Here is a 22309-nt window from a genome sequence, read left to right as displayed (position 1 = left end):
GACCCTCTGGGCTCCAGGAGCCCCCATGGGTGCCACCCAGCTCTTGCCCGGGCCAGCCAGGCTGACCTGGCCTAGGACTTGGCTTGCCTGCTGGCCTCCCAGGCCCCAGGGCTGTGGCCTGCCTTCCTATCCCTCCTGCAGAACCAAGGGCTGTGTTCCCAAGAGTACCCAGCACTTTGCACCTACATCCGCCCCCCTTCCCTTGCAGCCCCTGAAATGCATCATCAAGCACCCTAACGGGACCCAGGAGACCATCCTCCTGAACCACACCTTCAACGAGACCCAGATCGAGTGGTTCCGCGCCGGCAGTGCTCTCAACAGAATGAAGGAGCTGCAGCAGTAAGGCCCGCGCTCTCCCCACCCCGCCCGCCTCTGGGACGCAGCGCTGGTGTCATTTACGAGTGCAGTTCCACCTGTGTCATCAGAGCCAAATCTGATCCATCCTGCCATGGCTTCTTGCTCCAAGATGTTGTGACCAGACACGTTTCCTGCCCTCCCCTCCCTCAGACAGAGTGACTACGGTTGGGGGGTTCTTAAAATAACTTTTTAGCCTCTGCCTTCTCATTTTTAGTTTGGTTTTGATCTTAAGCAACTCCATGCAACTGTATTTATTTTTGATTATAAGACTCTCGTCTAAAGTTTTTCTCCGGCCTGATCATTTCACTGGTGGCTGAAGGATTTAGAGAACCTTTTTTTCTCACACGGAAAATAAGAATCCAAATTCAATGACTATTCTTGTGTGTGAGTGGTTAGTGTCTGTGCTGTTTGTTATCAACTCCAGGGTTCAGGGAAGGTCTTTTTAGCCAAGGTCAGTGGAGACCCGATAGCCATGGCCACAACTGGACCCATCACTGCAGCAGAGACATGAGCCGTGGCAGAAAAGACTGCCCATCATCTCCTTCCCCAGCCCACTTCCACCTGCGGGGCAGCCCTGCCCCCCCTTCCTGTAGCTTCTCTGGTAGGCCAGGAGCCCACTGGGCCCAGCATCTCCACCCTCTGGTGCCCCACTGTGAGGCGAAAAGGCCAGGGCAGGAGGCACGTTCCATGAAGGGCCGGCAGAAGTGGGATAAGGGGCATGAGGAACCTGGCAAAGCTGTTCTGCTGAATAAACAACGTGGTGCCCAGACCTGGGAGCCGCCAGCACACCCACAGGGTGCTTGTGGCAGTAGCCAAGGTCTGAGTGACAGCTGTCCCCAGGCTTCCTGCTGTACTGTGGTGTGAAGGGGGTGCAGATGGGACAAGTGTGGTCACCACCCCCACCACCTTGGGCCAGCAAAGCCCAGTTTGGCTGAGTTCAGGGGCCATCCCCCTTCTTCACTGGCTGGTGAGGTGGTTGCTCCTTAACTTCAGGGCCCCAGGCAGCTACCCCAGGCCAGCCTGACTCCCCATATTACTTATGTCACAGTTTGGCCAGCCTAAAGCCCACCTGAGGCAGCCTGGGTCTCTCCCAACTTCAAGTCCTGCCATTTTGTAGGGTTGGGAAAGATCATCTCTGCAAGTGATTTGGGGTGAGGAAGGATGTGCTGTCCCAGCTGTGGCAATTCAGTGACCTTAGATCACTACATTGACTGTCCCTTCCCTACTGAAGCTGCTGTCCCTTCCCTACTGTTTATTTAATAAATAATAAACATTATTTATTAAATGTTTTTGCTGTCCTGAAAGCCTGAAGTCCTTGGGGACAGCAGGACTCCCAGGGTAGCTCCAGGAGAAGGAGCAGGGCCAGGATGGTAGGGGACTCCTGGCTCCCACCCCGTCCAGCTCCAGCAAGCAGAGACACCTCCACTCCTGCCTCCACGGCTACCGTCTCCACAGTGGCTGCACCACCCCACTGAGGGCTGGGGTGGGGTCTGCTAGGAGGTCCACTGTCGAGCTGCAGACTAGTTGCTGGTCCACCAGGAGAGAAGGCCCAGGCCTGGCTCGCTGATGGATCCCTGCCAGGGGAAGAGAAAGAACAGACACCTTTGATTGACACTCAGGGCTTAAGCCAACTTGGACAGGAGGGAAAGGGGCCCACCCTTCTCAGCACCCGACAGGCCTAGCATAGGGACACACAACAGCCACGCAACCTTGGGGAGACCCAGGAGCCACCCCAGAGCTCCTGGCTGGCACACTGGGCCACACAGCACTGGCCCCTCTCCTAAGGCCTAAGAGGCTTACTGTCCCCAAGGCCTTGCAGGGTTGGGCATGCTTCCACACCCCCTGGTCTGCCCAAACACAGGCGCCCAGCATACCAGACCCAGGCATACCCTCCCGAATCACCTGTGGTCTAGTCCTGCCCAAAAGGCTGAGCAACCCTGAGGTCCAGCCTCTAAATACATACAGAAGGGAGCAGCTCTGAGGGCCATGCTTCCCTGGAGCCTGACACTTCATATCAGGTTCTGATCTCTCCCAAGCCTCTTCTTTGGTTTCTTTCTCCCTCAAAGCTCCTTTATCAGTGGCCTTGTCATCCAGCATAGACATTGTCCCTCTTTCACCCAGGGGTCTGACTCTTGCCCAGCTACAGAAACTGAGGCTCTCTAGGGAGAAATGACTGTCTAAGACCCACAACAGGGACCTGGACCCTGATGAGATAGAGGGGGGTCTAGGAGCAGAAGCCCGGAGCAGCCCTACTGCTGCATCCCGGGCAGGCTCCCATTGCAGCGGCTTCCGCAGCACAGTTGGGACTCTCACCACAAGTGTGTATGGAGCCTCCTTCTTTGGCAGCTCTTCACTGGAGGAGGTGGCCTCGGCCGAGCTGGGCCCCGTGGGGGACGTGTCCACAAAGCTCTCATCCACCACCCGGAAGCGGATCTCCTCACCAGTGTCCATGTACAGGTCATGTGCGCCTTCCTCCGTCTCATACTCCCACACCCACACCTGCTCTGTGTCATCACTGGGTGCCTGGGGTCAAGGCAATGACCGGGCCATGGCAGTGAAGGGTCCTCCCACAGCACCCACTCTCAGTGAACACCAGTCGCAGGCTGAAGTCACTGTGGCTGGGAAGTCATAGGAAAAGCAGGTGCCAGCCCCATGTGCAAGGCCTGAGCCCCATAGGAAGAGCAGGAGTTCTCAGGTGCAGGATCCAGGATAGGAAACACGAGCCCCCTAGCCAGGCAGGGACGTACATATACCCACAGAACAACAGAGCAGAAGGAGGTGAGATCAGAGCGTGTGCTCCACCTCTCAAGATGGCAATGACCGGGCCGGCCCGTGGCTCACTCGGTAGAGTGCGGTGCTGATAACACCAAGGCCACGGGTTCGGATCCTATATAGGGATGGCCGGTTTGCTCACTGGCTGAGCGTGGTGCTGACAACACCAAGCCAAGGGTTGAGATACCCTTACCGGTCATCTTTTAAAAAAAAAAAAAAAAAAAAAAAGATGGCAATGACCATGGCCCGTGGTGCCCCATGCCCCCATCCAAGCTTCATGACGATCTAATGAACAGGCAACTCAAGGACTTGTCCAGTTTCCAAGTGGGCATGGGGGGATGCACCAGGACCAGCCAAGCTGGGCCAGGTTTTCTGATATGTTCAGGAGTCACAGATTCTACCACCTGCCCTGAATGGCCCAGCTGGAGCTGTCAGGTCACCAGCCAGGCAGCCCCTCTCAGCACCCCCACCTCCCCCTGCAGAGCCTACACTGAGGAGCCACACTGCCCTCTAGTGGCCATACCACTGCTGGATCCTGCCTCTTCTCTGCCTGGTCCCCTGTTGGGCACTCCAGGTACAGCAGTGACAGGACTGGTGCCTCCCAGTGAGAATTCTCAAGTTAGGGGACAGCCTCACGGAAGCAGACAACCCCAGTGCAGCAAGGTGAGGGCTGGGTTGGGGACAATGGGGACCCAGGAGAGGGAAACAACCCAGCCCAAGACTTGGCACACAGGCAAGGCCTCGCATACTAGGGAGGCAGGGAGGCAGGCCAGTCACAGCAAACCTCTCAGGGGAAGTGATCTATAGATGATTCCTGCAAGGAAAAGCTATGCAAAGTGAACCGGAAGTGAATGGTGCCCCACAGAACACCACAGCGCTAATGCTGTGCAGTGCACAATGTACACAATCAAGCCTGACAGCCTGGACAGACAGTCAGTATGCAGAGCACAGGCAGGTCAGGTCAGCACTCTAGAGTAAAGGCACAGGCTGGAGGGGCAGGCATAGGCCAGTGGCATCAGATCACAGGACCCAAGGGCAACCCCATGGTGGGGGCCTTCCTATGCAAAGGACTGAGCTCCTCTGTGACCCACTTTAACCTTGGGAGGATACAACTTGGCTGGCTGCTGCAGTGACTCCGGGGGGATGAGAATGTCATCAAAGAACCCTAGAGAGACTGGGAGAAATGAAGAAGCTGATGGCATGGGACTGGGGCTCATGGTGAACAGTCAAACGAGGAGTCTAGATACTTAGTAGGCAATCCCCTTACCCAGTACTGCCCATGGGGTAGGTGTTGCCATGGAAATCTGGGTCCCTTGCCCACCCTGGAGCCCCATGCCTCTGCCCACGGTACCCACATGGCCTGGGCAGCCCCGGGCAAAGCCCCAAGCACCCATCTCCCAAAGCCTGAGATGGACACTGCACACACAGGGACTAGTGGTGCCAAGGACCCCCAGTCACCTGTGCCAGCTTCGGTGTCCACCTGAGGTCCTGAGTTACAGCCTCATGGTGAAACCTCACCGCTGGCCGAGGTCCTCACTCAAGGCCCTGGAGGATGAACAAGCTTCTCTGACACCACGGGGAAGATTTGGCTTCGACACCTGAGCCCTCCCCAACCATGTGGACGGGCATAGGCCACCTGCCCCAATGCTCCCAGGTCTCTCCTGAGTCAGGGCCGCCATTACCGTGCACTCCCTCTGGGCTGCAGCCTTTGATCTTCCCAATCAGAATCTCATCCAGGAATGGATGGAACACCACATAGCGGAAATGCACTGGAAATGAAAAAGCATGTCCGTGACAACCAGGGATGTGAGGATGACCACTGAGACCTGGGCTGTCCGGGCTCGCCAATGTCAACTCTCGCGCGCCAGCACACTGACCTGGAGGCCTCTGCGGCTGCTCCAGGAGGCTGCCCAATGGCCCACACTGACCGAGTACCCCTGCGGGCCTAGACCGGTCAACTGGGCCAAGGGACCCTCACCTGAATCCCTGCAGTCACAACTTTGCCCCCATTGGGGCCAGCAGCGGCTGCCCTGGAACTGAGGGCTGGCTCCCAAATCCATGGAACAAGTCACACCCAAGTCCAGACTCTGGACCATCAATGACTTTAGTCAATTCCAACCTTCCTCCAGACTCTCTCCTTTAAATTCCAAAAAGGACAGAAGCAACCGGCAAAGGGAATCAGGCTTAGAACCAAGTTCCACATCTTCTGCTGATTGGCAAAGTGAGCCCCAGGCACACTTCTGACCTGGAATGGGAAGCTAAAAATGCCCTGAAATAGGGAGGTGGTGGGGACAGCCAGCAAAAATGCCTCTGTGGGTTCTCAGGCCCTGTCCTAGGTGGTCCCCACTCACCTGAGCCAAGGAAAATGGCAGGTAGGGTCTGTGCCCACATCACAGACTGACCCCAAGCCCTGACCGGAGTTGTCTATATCACCTGTCACTCTTGCCTCTTGCTTAAAGCCCCAAAGAGAGCATCCACCACTGGCCTGCGAGTAAGCATGTGGCTGCCACCCGCTGTTCACTGGCTGCCTGGTGTGATCCACCTGTGCCCGATGTCATGTTCCCACTGTGAGGACAGGATGTGGCTCAGAGAACCGGGGTAACCTGCTCATAGCCACACAGCTGTTCTGGCCTATTCTGCCCTGGGAAGACTCCAGGTCTTTCTGTACCCCTCAGACAGGGCCACTGGGTTATATCCCACCTTCCTCAGACAGGTTTAATCCCCAAACACAGGTTCTGCCATGACACCTTCACCTGTTCGGTCTGCCAGCCTTGCCCCAGGACAGCAGGGCCCCCCAGCCCCCAGCCACGTTGCTTCCCCAGGGCTCCACCAGGCAGGACAGCATGACGAAAAGAAGGGCAGCAGGGGGCGCCCCCTCCCTGTGAGGAGACAAACATGAGCCATTAGAGCCACCATGAAGATGACTGAGCCTCATGTTGACCTTCTGGAGAGCAAACAAGGGCAGCCAAGGGTCACTTACTCACAGGATGGAAAAACCCTGTCCCCCACATGACCCAACATTCAGTTTGGTTTAATAAATCCTCGCAAAGCCTCTGCCAGCTTTGTGCCAGGCCAGGTTTGGGCACTGGGCTTACAGGGGCAGAACAGCACATAATCCTGTGTGCAGGGAGCTCCAGGCTGGATCAGGCACATCCCAAAGCAAACGGTATGCAGCCCTAGGGTCCACCCGTGGCTGATTGGATGAGCAGAGCACGGCGCAGACATGCAATGGAACATTAACTCAGCCTCAAAGAGGAGGAAGATTCTGATACATGCTCCAACATGGACGAACCTTGAGGATATTATGCCCAGTGAAAGAAGCCAGACCCATGAAGGCCACATATCATAGACTCTATTTATACGAAATGTCCAGACTTGGCAAATCCAGAGACAAAAAGTAGATTAGTGGTTGCCAGGGGCTGGGGGAAGGGGAGGACGAGGAGTGACTGCTAATGGGAAATGAGGTTTCTTTTTGGGATGAAGAAAATGTTCTGGAAGTAGACAGTGATGATGGGTGCACAACTGTCAATATACTAAAAACCACTGAACCGTATGCTTTAAAAGGGTGACTTTTAAGGGATGTGCATTATATCTTAGAAAACAAAAAGGACACACCAGCCAGCTGGGCAGCCAGGACAGTGCTGGATTCAGAGTTCATCTCACAAGAGCCCCCTGAAGGACTAGGGGTGTTTAGCCTGCAGATGGGAAATCAGGAAGGGTGGGTCTGAAGGACCGTCAAGAAAAGGAAGACTTTGGGCCAAGCCCGTTGTGCACTAGGGAGAGTGCGGCGCTGGGAGCGCGGCGACGCTCCCGCTGCGGGTTCGGATCCTATATAGGAATGGCCGGTGTGAGCGCCGGTCACGAAAAAGACAAAAAAAAAAAAAAAAGAAAGAAAAGGAAGACTTGGCTGGCTGGTTAGCTCAGTTGGTTAGAGCTTAGTGTTGTAACACCAAGGGCCAAGGGTCTGGATCCCTGTGGCTAGCCACAAAAAAAAAAAAAAAAGAAAAAAAGTGAGAGAGAGAGAGAGAGAGACTTGTTCTTTGTTCTTAGTTGTAGGCTTGAGCAAACTTTATCCCAGAATAATAGGGATGCCTTGGGATGTAGTGAGTTTCTACAAAAAGGACAAATACTGTGCAATTCCACTCATATGCGGTCCTTAGAGTAGTGAAATTCACAGAGACAGAAAGTAGAGCTGCGGTTGCCAGGGGCTCGTGGGAGGGAACTGGGAGTTAGCGTTTAATGACCAGGAGTTCCAGTTTGGGAAGATGAAAATTTCTGGAGATGGACGGTGGTGATGGCAGCACAACAATATGAATGTTCTTCATGCCACTGAACTGTACACTTAAAAGTGGTTAAACTGGTAAATTGCATGTTAAATATATTTTACCACAATAGTAAAAATATAACAGCAAAGGGTGGGCAGGAAGGCAGGCTGCTCTGGAACTGAGGGCAGAGCAGGAGGGGCTTCCCATGGCAGGCCGGGTCCCAGGCGTGGAGAGCTGGAGAACATGGGGCTGGCACTGGGCAACAGTACTCTAAGTGACAAGGGGTAAGTGGGCAGTCGGGGTCAGCGTCCCAAATCACAGAGGCCCACATCTTGTTAATACTCACTGTGCGCCAGGCGCTGGACCAAAGGTTTCCCATGGGTTTGCTTGTTTACTCCTCATGACCATTTAACGAGGAAGGCACTATTATTGTTACTTAATGTTTGTACAGATGGGGAAACCGAGCCTCAAAGAGGTAAAGCCAATTGGCAAATGAATATTCCTCAAAGCAAAGATGAAGGCATGGCTTGACCTGGTGGTGCTCCGAGCCCCTCCTTTAGCACGTGCTCGGCCACTGTCCTGGGGGTGGGGGGTGCCTGGGGTCAAAACACGGTGATAGATCCTCACAACAAGGTAACAACTCACCCTGCACCACTCAGCAGGCCATGAGGAGCTTTAGAGTTACAAGTGTTAACCCCACCATACAGACGGGGAAACTGAGGTTGAGAGAAATGGAGTTACCTGCCCAAGGTCCCTATGCAGGGGGGCCAGAGCAGAATTCAAATCCAGGCCGACACAACGTGCTTTAACCGTGCTCCACACCTTGCACCTTGTTCCCAGCAAAACAGGGGACCCAGGTAGCTGTGGGCAGGGGATAATCAAACCAACAGTGGAAATCTTGCACCTAGTGCCAGAAACCAGCAACTGAATGGGCACAATTTCCTCAAACTTGACTTTTTTCTCCCAGTTTTTCTTGAAGTTCTAGGACCTATTACCACTTGTCTCCTAGACAACCAAGGCCCCATCCAAAGGCAGAGACTGGGCTCAGCTCGGCATCCTTCTTTGTAAACAGAGGCCCTCATGGTTGTTTTCACACCATGATCTTATTTTTCTGCTAGTGAAAATGCTCCTAGTCTGTGCAAAGACAGCCTGTTTCTCAGGGCTCCCTGCAGAGCACAATAACATACATGTGAACTAGTGAAGTCTCTGGAAGCCTGGATGGACGCCAGGCAGTCTCACAGCACGTTCTGGAATGCTCAGACATCTCTGTGCTGAGAGGCTGACCAGTGTGAGCTATGGCAGGGCTCCTCACATGGGGGCTTGTCCCACAGTCTTTGGGCCCACTTCCTGAGATTCTGATCCAGCAGGCCTGGGGCAGGCTGAGAGCGGCGTCTCTAACGAGTGCCCCAGTGCCAACACTGCACACCTGCGCTCTAACTAGCCCTGAATGGTCAGACAGGCCCTCCAAACCAACCACTTTGCCAACCGCCAGAATGTGAGGCCATCCTAGACCGTCCAGCCCCAGGCAAGCCAGCCCAGAAGAACACCACCCAGCTGACCCACAGAATCAGGAAAAGCAATCCAAATCGATGAGCCAGCTTGGCACCTAGTGAGTGTCCCAGGAGCTTTACACACATGAACTGCCTAATCCTCACAAGAGTCCTGGAATATAAAATCTACTGTTAACTGCATGAGGAAACAGAGGCACAGAGAGGTTACACATTCTGCTCAGGACACACAGCTACTAAGTGGCAGAGTTGGGATTTCAATCTAGAAGCCACACTTTTAATTTATGTTCTACTAACCCTCAAAGTCCCCCACGCCCAACCAGCCTGCTGTTCCCCCTCCCCTCTGCTCTCCACCCCTCTGACCCAGCAATGACCGCTCCACAGTGTCCTTACCTGTCTGGCCTGTCTCCCCCTCCAGGCAGTGGAGCAGAGCTTGGCAGCAGATGAGACCAAAAGGGGCACAGACATGGAGCCATAATCTCAGCAGGAGAGGCCTTGAGAATCACTGAATCCACCTCCCGTGTCTTACAGAGGAGGAAGCCAAGGCCCAGAGGGAAGAGTCTGCCCATTGCCACCGAGTCAATTCCTGGCAGAGTTGGGACCAGGTCCCAGGTCTCCCAACCCCCAGGACTCCTGCCACCCTCAGCCATCTCTGCAGCTTGACCTTTTGATACAAAAAACTGAGCCCCAAGAAACCCAATGCCCAGGAAGAGAAAATACCCACCCTTGGTGTGTGATGCGCCGTCCCCGGGGAACACATAGGCATCCTCCAGCTTGGTGATGTCAAACAGACAGATGCAGAGTCCCACGTTGTACACAACCTGTGTGCGCACATGTACACACACACACAGTGACCCCAGGCCCAGCTCCCCAGGCAGTCTCTCCTGAGACCTTCACAACCACAGGCAAGCCATGCTCAGCCCCTTTTTTAGATGGACATTAGCTGGGGCTCTGCCAGAGGTCTCTATGGTAAGGAACCTCAGAGGATGTGGAACTCTGGAAAGAACAGGGCCTTTGGTGACAAAACAGATCCAAGCTTCAATGCCAGCTCCACCACTCACAGGTGACTACCAAAAGGGTCACTTCACCTCTCTGAGCCTCAGTTTCCCCACCTGCAAAAATTAAATACCAGGCTGCAGGGGTGTTAAAGAGAGATAATGGGGCTGGCCAGTTAGCTCGGTTGTTTAGAGCGTGTGTTGATAACACCAAGGTCCAGAGTTCGATCCCTGTTACCAGCTAGCCTCAAAAAAAAAAAAAAAAAATGGACATAAAGCTGCTAAAAGTCGCTATCCTAGTGCTTGGCTTACACGCTAGAAATAATAATCAATCAAGGATCATTATTATTACTGCTGAGATCAGTGGTAGAGATCCCTGGTTAAACCTAAACTTTCCAACATCCCCAAGTCCACACTCAAGCTCACAATCCAGTGACCATCAGAACCACAGCTAAACTCTACTGTGTTCACAATGTCTCAGACACAGATGTGGCCACAGGGACTGTGGCTGGCAGAGAGATGCATGGCCAAGGCCCTGCGATTGGGCAGAAATCCCACACTCCTATCCCCACACCATGGTATACTAAATGACTGGCTGCTCGGTGTCTGCTTATCTGCCAATGTCATCACTCCCCAGTTACAGACCTTGCAAGAACTGTTCAAGGATCAGTGACAAGCTCAAACAACTCAGAGTTGTGACTAGACCTCACACAATGAAGCCACTTAGTCTGCTGGCTTTGGAAGCACAAGGAGATCTGTGCCCTTCACCAAACCACAGACTTCTGTGCGGCCTCCTCTCAAATGATTCAATGATTCAAATACAGAAAAAGGGGGATGGCCGGTTAGCTCGGTTGGTTGGAACGTGGTGTTATAACACCAAAGTCAAAGGTTCGGATCTCTGTACCAGCCAGCCACCAAAAAAACCCTAAAGGGCCGAGCCCGTGGCGCACTCGGGAGAGTGCGGCGCTGGGAGTGCGGCGACGCTCCCGCCGCGGGTTCGGATCCTATATAGGAATGGCCGGTGCGCTCACTGGCTGAGTGCCGGTCACGAAAAAGACAAAAAACCAAAACAAAACAAAACAAAAAGGGCCGCCCCGTGGCGCACTCGGGAGGGTGCAGCGCTTGGGAACGCGGCGCTCCCGCCGCGGGTTCGGATCCTATATAGGGATGGCCGGTGCGCTCACTGGCTGAGCGCGGTGCAGGCGAAACTACACCAAGGGTTGCAATCCCCTTACCGGTCACAAAAAGACAAAAACAAAAAACAAACAAACAAAAACACCCTAAAAAACACAGAACGACATGGCTCGAAAGGACTTGCGCCCCAAAGGGACTACGTTCCCTTCTTGGGCTTTTTTACACCTTCTCTCTCCATGATGTTCATACCTCATACCCCACAGACCCCCACACCATCCACTTCACAAGGTAACCAGAAACCAGAAGCCACCCCCAAGGATTCCACGAGTTCTCTCCACCACCCCCAGATTTGTACGCTCTTCTTTGACATCAGCCTCTTTTGAACGGACTGCCTCATGTCTAAAGCCAGCCAATCTTTCTCCTTCTGGCTCTTTCTCACCCTGTCACCTCCTACTGCTCTAGGGACGAAGACCAATGCTCTGACTGTGAAGTCCTACGGTGCTGTGTGGCCTGGCCCCCAACACCTTTCCAGCCCACCCTCCCCTGCCCCTCTCTGCCCAAGACACACCAGCTTCCTCCACGCCAAGATAGGTGTTATAGCCCCTCCTTCCTCAGGGCCTTTGCACACGCTGTTTCCTCTGCCTGTATAGCTCTCTTCCCCATCCAGCCCCCTCCTACCCCCAGAACAAATCCTCTAGTTAGCTCCTCCTCACCATCAGATTTGAGCTCAAGCACCACCTCCTCAACAAAGCTGCCTGTCCCCCTCATTCCAGATGAAGCCCCTTTGAGCCACAGGAGTGTGAATGCGTGTCCTTCACAGCAAATACCTCGACTTGTCACACAGTCACCTGTGTGGACCTCGCATTCATACCTGCTTTTCCCACCACACTAGGGCAGAGCCTTGTCTATTTCATTCATTCAATCAACAGACAATCATGAAACATCTATTCTGTGCCAGGCTCTGGCTGAATGTGGGGATACTGTAGGAAAGAAGATACACACCGTCCCTGACCTCATGGAGAGGGAAAGAGAAAAACAGTAACCAAGTAAACAAATGAGAAAATAACAGTGTGGTAAGTACTAAGAAGGAAAGAGTGATAGGAAAGAGACTGAGGAAGGAGGGTTACTACAGAAAAGGCAGTGGGAAGGCCTCTACCCAGCTGACACTAAAGCACCACACCGTGCATAGAAGGTGCACAAATATTTGTTGCAGGAATAAATAGATAAACCTCCTGACAGTTAACTCTATACTACTAGACCCGTCCATCTTCACAAAAACAATGCACGGCTGGCAGGACAGCAATTATCCCCATTTTACAAATGGAAACTGAGGCCCAGAGGGGGTCAGTAGCTTGCCTAAGACGGCAAAGTAACTTGGAAGTGTGAAATCTAGCACTTCCCAGCTGCAACAAACACACTTTTCCAGGCCCATTTTCTCTTTTGATCCCCTCCAACCTCCTTGTGAGGTAAGGATGACCCCCATTCCGTTTCCCGGTGAAGAAAACGAGGTTCTGAGACGTTAAGTTACTTGCCCAAGGCCAGGGCTTGGCATGATGGGGCCAGGTCTGCAGCGACCGGGTGGGCAGTGCGGGGCCCCCGTGTCAAGGCCCGCCCGCGAGCCCCGGCAGCCGTACCTTGTTGGCCAACTTCTTGTTCAGCTCCTCGGCGATGGAGTCATTGAGCTTCCTCTCAAACTGCCACGGGGGGATCCGCACGGTGTCTACCATCTCCACCAGGACGAACATCCCGTCTGGGAACCGGGGCGGGGGTGGGGGGGGCGGCGGAAAACTCCGAGCCCCCTTCGTCCTGTCGCAGTCGCCGAGACACCGTCACCCACCACCCGCGCCCAGACTGGCAGAAGGGCTGAACGGTAACGGCCTGCGGTGTCCGTGGGGCAACTGAGGCCCAGGGGGAGGAGCTCTTGGTCCAGCACTCGGGAGACGCAGCCCCACGGCGGGGCCTCTCCCGCCACGCGTCCCCACCACGCGCCGCGGCCACGCACCGCGCACCGCGCACAGCCGCCCCGGGGTTGCGCGGCTGCCGCGAGGTTCTAATTCCCGTCGCTTCCGGGGAGCCGACCAATAGGAAGCCTCTGCCCGCCCCCGGCTCGGGGTGGGGCCTGGAGGTGGGGGCGGGGCCTTCCCTTTAGCAGGCGCGGAGCCGTCAACCCTCAGTCGGCGCTTTCTGGTTGCTAGGCGACCTCCGCGCGATTCACGCTCTTCCATACCCGCCTGGCCTGTGCCGTACTCTTCCTGCTGGTCTCAGGCCGTCGTCTGCACCGTCTCCAGAGTGATCCTTCCAAAACGCAAACCTTTCAGTACTCGGGAAACTGGGAGAATCGACAGGCAAAGAGCACTAGGGACCTTTCTGGGCTGATGGAAGCGTCTGTATCTTCTTCTAGATGGTGATCACATCCATGTACACAATTGTCAAAACTCGTCGAACTCAACACTTAAGATCTTTGCATTTAATTGTGGACACATTATATCTCAACTTAAAAGTGACAGTAAATTGGGACAAAAAAATACAATCTCAGTAGCTTCCCATCGAACTAAGAATAAAGTCCAAAACCTTGATGATAGCTCACAAAGCCCTGCAGGATCTGGCTCCTACCCACCCCTCCGGCCCCATCTTATTCTCTCTCCCCCAAATTCCAGTCTCGTTCATCTTCATATTACAGTTAATATGAGCTAAGACAATTCAATAACTTGTTCAAGATCACATGCTTTAGGTGGGCCCGACCTAAACCTCTACACTACACTGCCTCTAAAAGTTGGTATATACTACAGCATGTTTTAACCAAAATAACTATTTCAGAACTTAAAAAGATCCCTGGGGTAGATGACAGAGGCACTGGGAAATGTATGGTGCTTTAATTTGCTGATTTCACAAGCATAAAGACCTGTCAATGAGGCAGGCTACAATGATACTGAATATGGCCTTTCCCGCATCTATATTTTTATTTATAGATCTGCATCTACTAGGATTTAAGGTACTTCAGGACAGGTGCAAATGATACAGGGGCCAACTCAGCTCCTGACTGAGGCTCCCCAAAATTTGATATTGGGCATACACGTCTGGCTGCTGCCCCTCTTCAAAAGCAAAGCACTCAAAAGACAAATGTTGGTGCAAATGGAAGTCAGCTTTTATTCAAGAACACCGGTGACCTGAGGAGAGGTGTTAGGCTGACCCGTCTCTCCAGTAAACCTGAAGGAGAAGGGCCAGGCCAAAACCATCTCAAAGACTCAGATTTACTGATGGGTTTTTAAAGAGGGGGTTGAGGGAATGGAACGTGGGAAATGAAAAGAGAAATGAAAAACATGGAAGGGGCCAGGTGCAGTCTCACCAAGGCTCCGTCTGGTTTCTGCTCCTGTCCTTGTTATCCCAGGGTCCTGCTGGAGCGGTGGGATCAGCAGGGTTTTATTGATGTCTTCCTTGGTTTCCCTTGGATAGTACGGGCAAGTCTGCAGCTCTAGGCGGACTGGAAAACAACTTTACATCCATTATCATCTTGCCCCACAACCGAGGTACAAAATATCAAATAACCATGGGAAAAGAGGGAACTCAGAGAAATGTATGCCAAGAAAAAAACTGTGTCCTTTTAAAAATTTTAGAGCCCATGAGGTTTTAGGTCCCAACATGGCTTCAGTCCCGCTCACTCCAACACGAATGCTACTTCAGCTCTTTATTTGCACAGTCACCTAACAGCATTCCTAGGAGGCATTCAGTGAAGGTGTTTAGGAGATTAATATTAATTTTTTCTCTCAAATATCTCACAAATGCTCCCTTTTTTTTCCATTCCACGGCTGCTGCTTTGGTTCAGGCCTTTTCATTGCTCTTCAGGAGCTTAGCCACACACCCAACCCCAGGCTTCATTCTCTTCTGCAAATGACCTCCACACTGTCACAAAATTTTTCCCTTCATGAATCTCCTTTGCCCATACAGAAAGGCCTGGACTAAACTCAGCCTTCCTTGCCAGCCTCGCCTCCTTTCCGTCCTCCAAGCATTGGAAGCCTCCAGCACCATGGATGGAGCAAGCCGATTCAATCACCTCTTCCTTACCTGGAAAACTCCTATTCATCCATCAGAACTCAAATAGATGGCTCTCTCATTCATTCATTCATTCATTCAACATACTGTTGTGCCCAGCTGTTGAAGATTTAATGGGGAAGAAAAACTGGGCCCCAGGCCCAGCTTCAGCTCAGAGAGGTTGGAGGAGGGAGTGGAGGAGTGAAAGAGAGAGAGAGAGAGAGTTTGTGCTCTCAGGTAATCAGAAGTATTTTAGCTAATTTACATGGGAGGTGAGAACCCGTAAGCTATGCGGTTAAAGACCTAAGCAGGGTCCAGATCCTGAAGGCCTTGTCATTGCAATATGAACGGCTAACATTTATTGAGCATTTATTACATGTCAAGCAAGCACTGTTTAAGTGCTTTACATGTATTAACTTTTATCCTCATAACAGCTGTGTGAGGTAGGAGCTATGATCATTATCTCGTTATTATCATTCTTATTTATTTCATTATCTCGTTTTGAGGCACAGAGAGGTTAAGTAGGTCATTCAAGGTCACACATCTAATAAGTGGCAGAGCTGGGACTCAGGCTTTAGAGCCCATGATCCTAACCACTGTGCTGTGACTCCATGACATTAGCCTGAGGGCAGCAAAGAGAAGCCTTAGAAGGTTAGGATAGGGAAGTGACACAGTGACACGTCAGATGGGTGGACAGTGGATGGGAAGGGGCTGATGTGGAGACAGGAAGGCCAGGGAGGAGGTTATCATATGGCCCCGGCAAGAGAAGGCCTGAGCAAAGCTGATAACCATGGAGCAAAGTTGGGCCAAGTCCAGAGGTCCTCAGGGGTAGAATGGATGGGATGAGCTGGGGGCAGAAGTGGGAGGAAGTGAGGCCTGAGGGCTTCAGCCACTGGCTGGCTGATGGGCCTTTCATGGAGATGGGAAAGTGGAGGAGGGCCAGGCTGGGGGGCTGGGGGCCAGCACTGAAGAGTTCAGAGTTTCAGGTTCCCAGACTTCTTTTATGGTATTCAGCTCACAAGATTGCAACAATGATTTGTTGGCACGTTTAGTTTACTCCTTGGTAAAAACAGAGATCAGGCCTCTTTATTAATTCACCACATAGCTCCATGGAAGATTTGAGGTGGCTTACAAAGACACACGAATGACTTAATGTGCAAGCTTCGTGACAGCAGAGGACTTCACTGTCATATCCCTGCATATCCTCTGGGTCTAGCCCAGTGCCTGGCACATCGCCAGGGCTTGTCAACGTGTTATTTGAACAAACAAAGGGATAACAAAATAATTGCTGAGGCTGAAATTGCAGGAGTGAGGGAGAAATAGGGTTGGAAACTAATCAAAGCAGGAGGAGAGTCAAGTGGGGTGATGAAGGGCATGGAGCTCCCAGGCTGCACACTAGCTGAGCACTAGCTTTTGCCCTGGGTAGGGCAAAGCCAATGAACCTCTCAGTGCCACAGTGCCTCTCTGTAAAATGGAGATAATAATAGAACCGATCTCAAATGACTGTCCATCAGGAGAACACTGGCTGAAAAAACATATGGTGTATCATGTAATAGAAAAATATGAAGCCATAGAAAAGAACAAGAGTGCTCTTTGTGTATTGATACAGAACGATGTTCAGGACATACTGTTAAATCTAAAAATGCAAGGTACACACCAGTGTGTGTGGGATGTTACCACTTGCGTAAAAAAGGGAGAAGAAGAATTATACATGTCTATGCATATGTGTGTGCTGGTTTCTGCATGAAACGGCTCGGGGAGGGTGCATGAGAAGCGGTCGCTTGGGTCGTCTCTGGGGTGGGGAACTGAATGGCTGGAGGGTCGGGGGAGGGATGGGGTATGTAGGAGAAGTTTCTATCCAGTGCCCTTTGGAATCTTTGATGTTTGGGATCATGGGAATATATTACCTGTTCAAAAATGAATACAGCTTAAATTTTAAAAAGCAATTAAGATTTTTTTCACATCTTGAAAAAAAGCTTCTCTTGGCCCCTTTTCCTCCAGCTCGTGCCCCATTTTCCTGCTCCCTTGAAAGAGTCGTCTGTACTTGCTGTTTCCAGTTCCTCTCTTCTTGTCCCCTCTTAGCCTTTACCAGTCAGGTGTGTCCCACCTTCCACTCAACCGAGCTGCTTTCTTGGAGTCACTCAGCCTCCACCTTGCCAGGGCCCCTGGTAATTCTCAGGCCTTGCAGCAGCATTTGCTCAGCTGACCACTCCCTGCTCCTTCAAATCCTTTCTCCGTGGCTCGCCCAGGCTCTCCTTCCACCTCACACACTCCTCTCCCTGCCTCCCTTTCCGCCCTGTCTACACTAGCACAGCCTCCAGGTTTCCATGTTCCCGCCCTCACCCCTCTACAGTCTGTACAGAAGCCAGAGAGACGCTGTTAAAATGTTGGTCAGAAATTCTCACTCTTTCTCTCCAGACCCTGCAGTGCCCCATGTCACTTGCAGGAAGAGCCCGGGCCTCACAGTGGCCTTCACAGCCCTCGGGGCCCCCCACCCATTACCCCTCCAACCTCATGCCCTACTCCTTCCTCTTCCTGGTGGCTGCTTCCCAGACACCCCACTCAAGGCCTCTGCCTTCACCCTTCCCTCTCCCTGAACACCCTTCTCCCCCACAGCCTCCCAGCCTCTCCATCCCTCACCTCCTGCAGCTCCTTGCTCTAATGTGGCCTCGTTGACCCCTGTTTTAAACTGCAAACCCCTCACCACCACCACCCCACTCCCTAGCCCACTTCCCTGTTTGATAGTTTTCCTAGCATTTATTGCCTTCCAACACGACAGAATTTATTTATTACATTTTTTATTGCTTCCCTCCCCCCTCCCCCTCCTTGATTACAAGCTCCACGAAGATGGGAGGATTTTATCTCCCTTGTTCACTGGTGATCCTCCAGTACCTAGAAAAGTGCCAGGTTCGCAATAAGCCCGGGACAAATATTTGTCAGATGACTTAATGAATGAGGGATGAGAAGAAAAGAGTAGCCCTGAGATATACATGGTCCTGTAGACTCGCTGGTGATAGAGGAAGCATTGGGCTCCGAGCTTTCTAGCAGCCAAAGCCAAGAGAAAAACACTTTCAGTTCCAATGTGAACACTCACCAGGTCTTCGGGGTTGGTCCCGATTTTCTTGATTCTGAGCCCTCAGAGGACTTTCCAGGTTCTCCTGGAGGCTCTGAGGAGTTGAACGATGCCCTTGACATTCTGTCTGAATAGGCCCAGGAAACGTTCTCTCTTTTATTTATTTACTTATTTATTTTATTTTGGGGGCTGACTGATAAGGGGATCTGAACCCTTGACCTTGATGTTATCAGTACTGTGCTCTCCCGAGTGAGCTACCTGGCCAGCCCAGGAAACATTCTCATTTGGGCACTTTGAAAACGCCTCGCCATGCGGGCAAAGGCACAGGCTTAAGTAACCCCTGGGAAAGGTGATTCCAGACGGGGCCTAAACAGTGTCCCCAGGGTGTTGCTCTCCATTCTGGCTTGAGCAGAAAGTAGAGTGCAGAAAGTCACCAGCTATTTGGTGGGGTCCTCCTGTGTATGACGCCTGCCTCCAGGGCCTTGTACTCTACCAGCGGGAGACAAACAAACACATGTGGGAGATCATCTCAGGCACTGCCATTGAGAAAGATCATGTGGATAATGTGATAGTGAGTGACCAGGGACCACCGCTGTGGCCAGGGCATCAGGGATAGCCTTGTTGAGAAGGTGAGGATGGAGGTGAGCTCTAAGCATTGAGAAGGCTGGAGGCCCACGGCAGGGTGTCCAGGAGTGTGTGCAATGGACAGATGGCCATGGAGGCTTGGCTCACAGCCCAGCCCAGCCCAGGGGCAGCTGGGGGAAAGCAGACTAGCTGCTCCAGCCCCAGGACCTCAGGGCAGGGTGCAGGGAAGTCAGCTGTGGGCCAGCGTCCCCTACCCCATCACGGAGAGCTTCTCCCAGTGACCTGGAAGGGATCTTAGCAGCAGCTGCAGCAGGAGGCCCTCACCCAGCCCCAGGGCCTGAGGTGGGGGAACCCCCCATGCTCCCTCATCCTCCCGCCTGTATTGATCGCTACCCCACCCAAGGGTGCAAAGCTGCGAAGTCTCCCCGCCACAGAGCGGCTCTGCCATGCTGCCAGCTACGCCGTTTGGAGGCAGAAGCATGGTGCACCTTCCCCTCTCATTTGAGACAAGGAGCAGGCCTCTCACCAGGCCCTCCACACCCCACACAGTGAGGCCCCTGCCCTTCTCCTACTCCCTGCTCCAGCCACATCTGCAACCGTAAGCTGCTTGAACATTCAGAGTTCTTTCCTGCCCCTGGAGCTTCACCTATGCTGTTCCCTCTTCAGGAAACACTCTTCCCCTGCTTTTTACAAGGCTGGCTCCTTCTCAGTCTTTGGGTGCAGCTTACAGGGTCCCTTCTCAGAGAGGTCCTCCCTCAGCCCCTGTCTCAGCAGGTAGACTCAACCCTACTAATCTCCATCATCTCACCCTGCTTGATTGTTTTTCTTTCTTTTTCATTATTATTATTATTATTTTTTTTTTTGGCACTGGCCGGTACAGGGATTGAACCCTAGATCTTGGTGTCATCAGCACATGCTCTAACCAACTGAGCTAACCAGCCAGCCCTTGTTTGTTTTTCATAATTTGTGATTATACCTTTATTTGTTTGTATATTTTATATTATCTGTCTCTAGATGAGACGTGAGCTTCGTGAATCGAGGAGTGTGTGTGCTCTGTTCACTGCTGCGTTCCCAGAGCCTAGGCCAGCTGGAACATAGGAAGTACCATGGAGCGGGGCCCAACCTGCAGAAAAAGATCTTCTCTGGCAAAAGGGTAGTGGTCAGGTTGGAGAAAACAACTGTGGGACAGGGAGAGAGGAAGGAAGGACCTCTCTGATTTACTGGACAAAAATGTGAGTGCAGATCGGAGGTAAGTCCCACAGCAGAGGAGACGGGTGTCCAGGGGATTGAAAAGACGCTTCAATGGCAGCGTGACTTAGAGGAGAAATAAGTGTCATGAAGTCAGAACCCTGAGCTTCAACACCAGCTCTAGCACCAGCTGCACGATGCCGGGAAGTTTCTTAACCTCTCTGTACCTGAGTTTCCTCATCGTCTGTCACGTGGCACCAGCACCTTCAAGGTCCATGTGCCTTAAAGGGTTACGTGGCAGCAGGGCCACGCTGGTGCAGGCCTGGCTCCTGCCGGTGGGCTGCCCGTCGGTAACAGGAGTGAGAACTGTAATTCAGGTAGATCCGTAGGATTCAGGGGCTGTTCGGCTCTAAGCCACCTCTTCAGCTTCTCTAGGTGAGGGAGGCTTTCGAGGAGATGAGCTTTTGATTTCTCAGCTTTTCACAAAAATAGCCTCCCCAGCGGAGCCCACCCGTGGTTCCAAGCAGACGAGTTCTTTGTCACTCGGCTGCGGTGGGTGGGTGGGTGGGTGGCGCCGAGCTGCTCACTTCCTGAGTCAACAGCTGTGCCCTCTCCTCCCAGTGGCGGTGGTGGCAGCGGGAATGATCATCACACTACTGCACACCGAGGCCCAGCCTGCTCCATTCACTGCTCTCCGGCTGCCTGGCAGCCCCAGGCACATGTCTGCCAGCCCGTGCCACCACCACCGCGAGGGGCCGGGAGAAAGGAGACCAGACGTGAAGGGAGGGGTCAGGCCCTCGGCCCTTGCCTGGACGAGGCTCAGCCTCCTGGCCCCAGTCTCATGTCCTACCTCCCTCCCCTCACCCCACCCGCCACACCAGCCTCCTTCCTCTTCCTCCGCCACACAGAAGCTCATGTCCACCTGACGGCCTTCAGCTACTGTGCCCCTTTCTGCAGTGTCTTCTCTCTAGCTTCCGGCAAGCCTGGCTCCTTCTTGTCACTTGGAGCTCAGAGAAGTCCTCCCTGGCCACTCTCCCTCTGCTGGCCCATCAGGTCTTCATGCATCCCTCAGCCACCAACAGCTTGAGACCAACAGCCACTGTGAGCAGGGCTGCCATTGGCGTCAACATCCCAGCCCAAGTTTTGACACTGGCTCTACTTGGCCAGGCCTGGGCCAGGGTCCTGCGGACCGAGAGTGGAGAGGTGACTGCCCAGTGAAAACAGGGAGGCAGTCCCCAGCGGATGGGAGCGTGGGTGGTGGGCAGGGAAAATCGCAGGTGTCCACCATGGCCCCAGCCTTTCTCCTGGAAGAGCAGGTTGGTGTGTTTGAAAAACACGAGGACTCCGGTCCCTGCTCTGTCACATCACTTCCGAGCTGTGTGACTCAGTGAAGCCCACAATCTCTCCAAGCCTGTGTCCTCACCCAAGTAACCTCACAGGGTTGTTCTAAGAAGCAGGTGAGATGATGCCTGTGCAGGTGCTTTGAAACTTCTAGTACCTTTGCAGGAGAGGCAGGTGAAGGGGCAGCAGAGGTTAAAGGGGGAGGGAGGGGCTGCTGGGTGGAGCCCTTAGACTGGGATGGAATAAAATCAGAACTGGGGGCCTCAGACAACAGCGGTCAGCATTTATTACCAATCTCTCTTGTAGGATCAGAGACCTAGATTGTCTGAGCCTCATTGTTCTGGGAGGTTCTGGAAGGGCAGGGACATTTGGTGGCATTGGATGTCTCTGGGCTCAAGTACCCATCCAAGCAGCTGAATGAACGTAGGCAAGTCCCTCCTCCTGTCTGAACCCCTGTTCCTCACCAGTAAAATAGGGATGATAAAAGAAATGATTGAATTGTTGTGAGGTTTAAGTGAGGGCAAAGCCCATTGCTTGGCAGGTAGGAAGCCCTCGATGCACCTTAGCTATTTTTATTAGTTATTTCCATTTTTCTTGGTTGCTTCTCTTTTAACTCCCATCTCATTTCTGCGTTAATAAGACTTCTTTTGAAAATGCCGGTCTGCCTCAGTAGTACTAATTAAACACCAGGGACTTGCCCAAAGTCACACAGTTTGGAGCTGAGATTCAAACCCAGAACTTCTCTGATGTGGAAACCCAGGCTCTGTCTAGGAGCAGCAGCTGTCCAGCTTGGGCACCTCGGTTCAGTTAGTCCCTCTGCTCCATGGCGCGCGCGCGCGTGCGTGTGCGTGTGCGTGTGTGTGTGTGTGTGTGTGTGTGTGTGTGTGTAGCAAGCTTATCACTCCCTTCTGGTCGTCTTCAATTCAATTCAACAGAAACATCTCGAGTGCCTACTCTGTGCCAGACAAAGAGATGAGTTCATGTGACTTGCCCACATTCTTCACTCTCAAGGATCTCAGAGCCAAGCGAGAGACAACTGAGCACAGTGTCAGTGCTAATGGA

At 52.8% G+C, this 22309-nt stretch overlaps 2 protein-coding genes across 3 annotated transcripts in view; one reads left to right on the top strand and one right to left on the bottom strand.

Annotated features, from left to right (window-relative positions):
• ACO2 (aconitase 2) overlaps positions 1-730 on the top strand; it is a 51856-nt gene extending 51126 nt beyond the window's left edge. The window contains exon 18 of the mRNA XM_063074654.1: positions 209-730. Coding sequence (XP_062930724.1) covers positions 209-343 — 135 coding nt within the window. The 3' untranslated portion in view covers positions 344-730. The remainder of the gene's footprint in view (positions 1-208) is intronic.
• Positions 559-13065, bottom strand: POLR3H (RNA polymerase III subunit H). Of its 2 annotated transcripts, XM_063074656.1 has the most exons (6): positions 12666-13065; positions 9627-9723; positions 4812-4898; positions 4240-4303; positions 2671-2872; positions 561-1931 (listed from the first exon to the last, which is right to left on the bottom strand). In XM_063074656.1, the coding sequence occupies exons 1-6, from the start codon at positions 12774-12776 to the stop codon at positions 1878-1880; spliced, it is 615 nt and encodes a 204-aa protein (XP_062930726.1). In that variant the 5' UTR covers positions 12777-13065; the 3' UTR covers positions 561-1877. The 2 variants fall into 2 exon arrangements, with proteins under 2 accessions (XP_062930727.1, XP_062930726.1); XM_063074657.1 differs by lacking the exon at positions 4812-4898 and having other exon boundaries at positions 559-1931.
• Positions 13066-22309: the final 9244 nt, after the last annotated feature.

This window comes from Cynocephalus volans, chromosome 12 (genome assembly GCF_027409185.1).
Source record: "Cynocephalus volans isolate mCynVol1 chromosome 12, mCynVol1.pri, whole genome shotgun sequence".
NCBI lineage: Eukaryota > Metazoa > Chordata > Mammalia > Dermoptera > Cynocephalidae > Cynocephalus > Cynocephalus volans.
Note: the sequence above shows the minus strand (reverse complement) of the source record. Positions and strands in the feature narration are given on the sequence as shown.

Bases quoted from the DNA above. Each gene is read 5' to 3' on its own strand.
- POLR3H (XM_063074656.1), bottom strand. From the start codon at position 12,776: ATGTTCGTCCTGGTGGAGATGGTAGACACCGTGCGGATCCCCCCGTGG. The intron at 9,724-12,665 runs GTACGGCTGCCG...GTGCGCACACAG, and splicing joins ACAAGAAGTTGGCCAACAAG to GTTGTGTACAACGTGGGACT. The intron at 2,873-4,239 runs GTATCCTCCCAA...CCAGGCACCCAG, and splicing joins CTGCAGCAGCCAGCCAAGTT to TGATGACACAGAGCAGGTGT.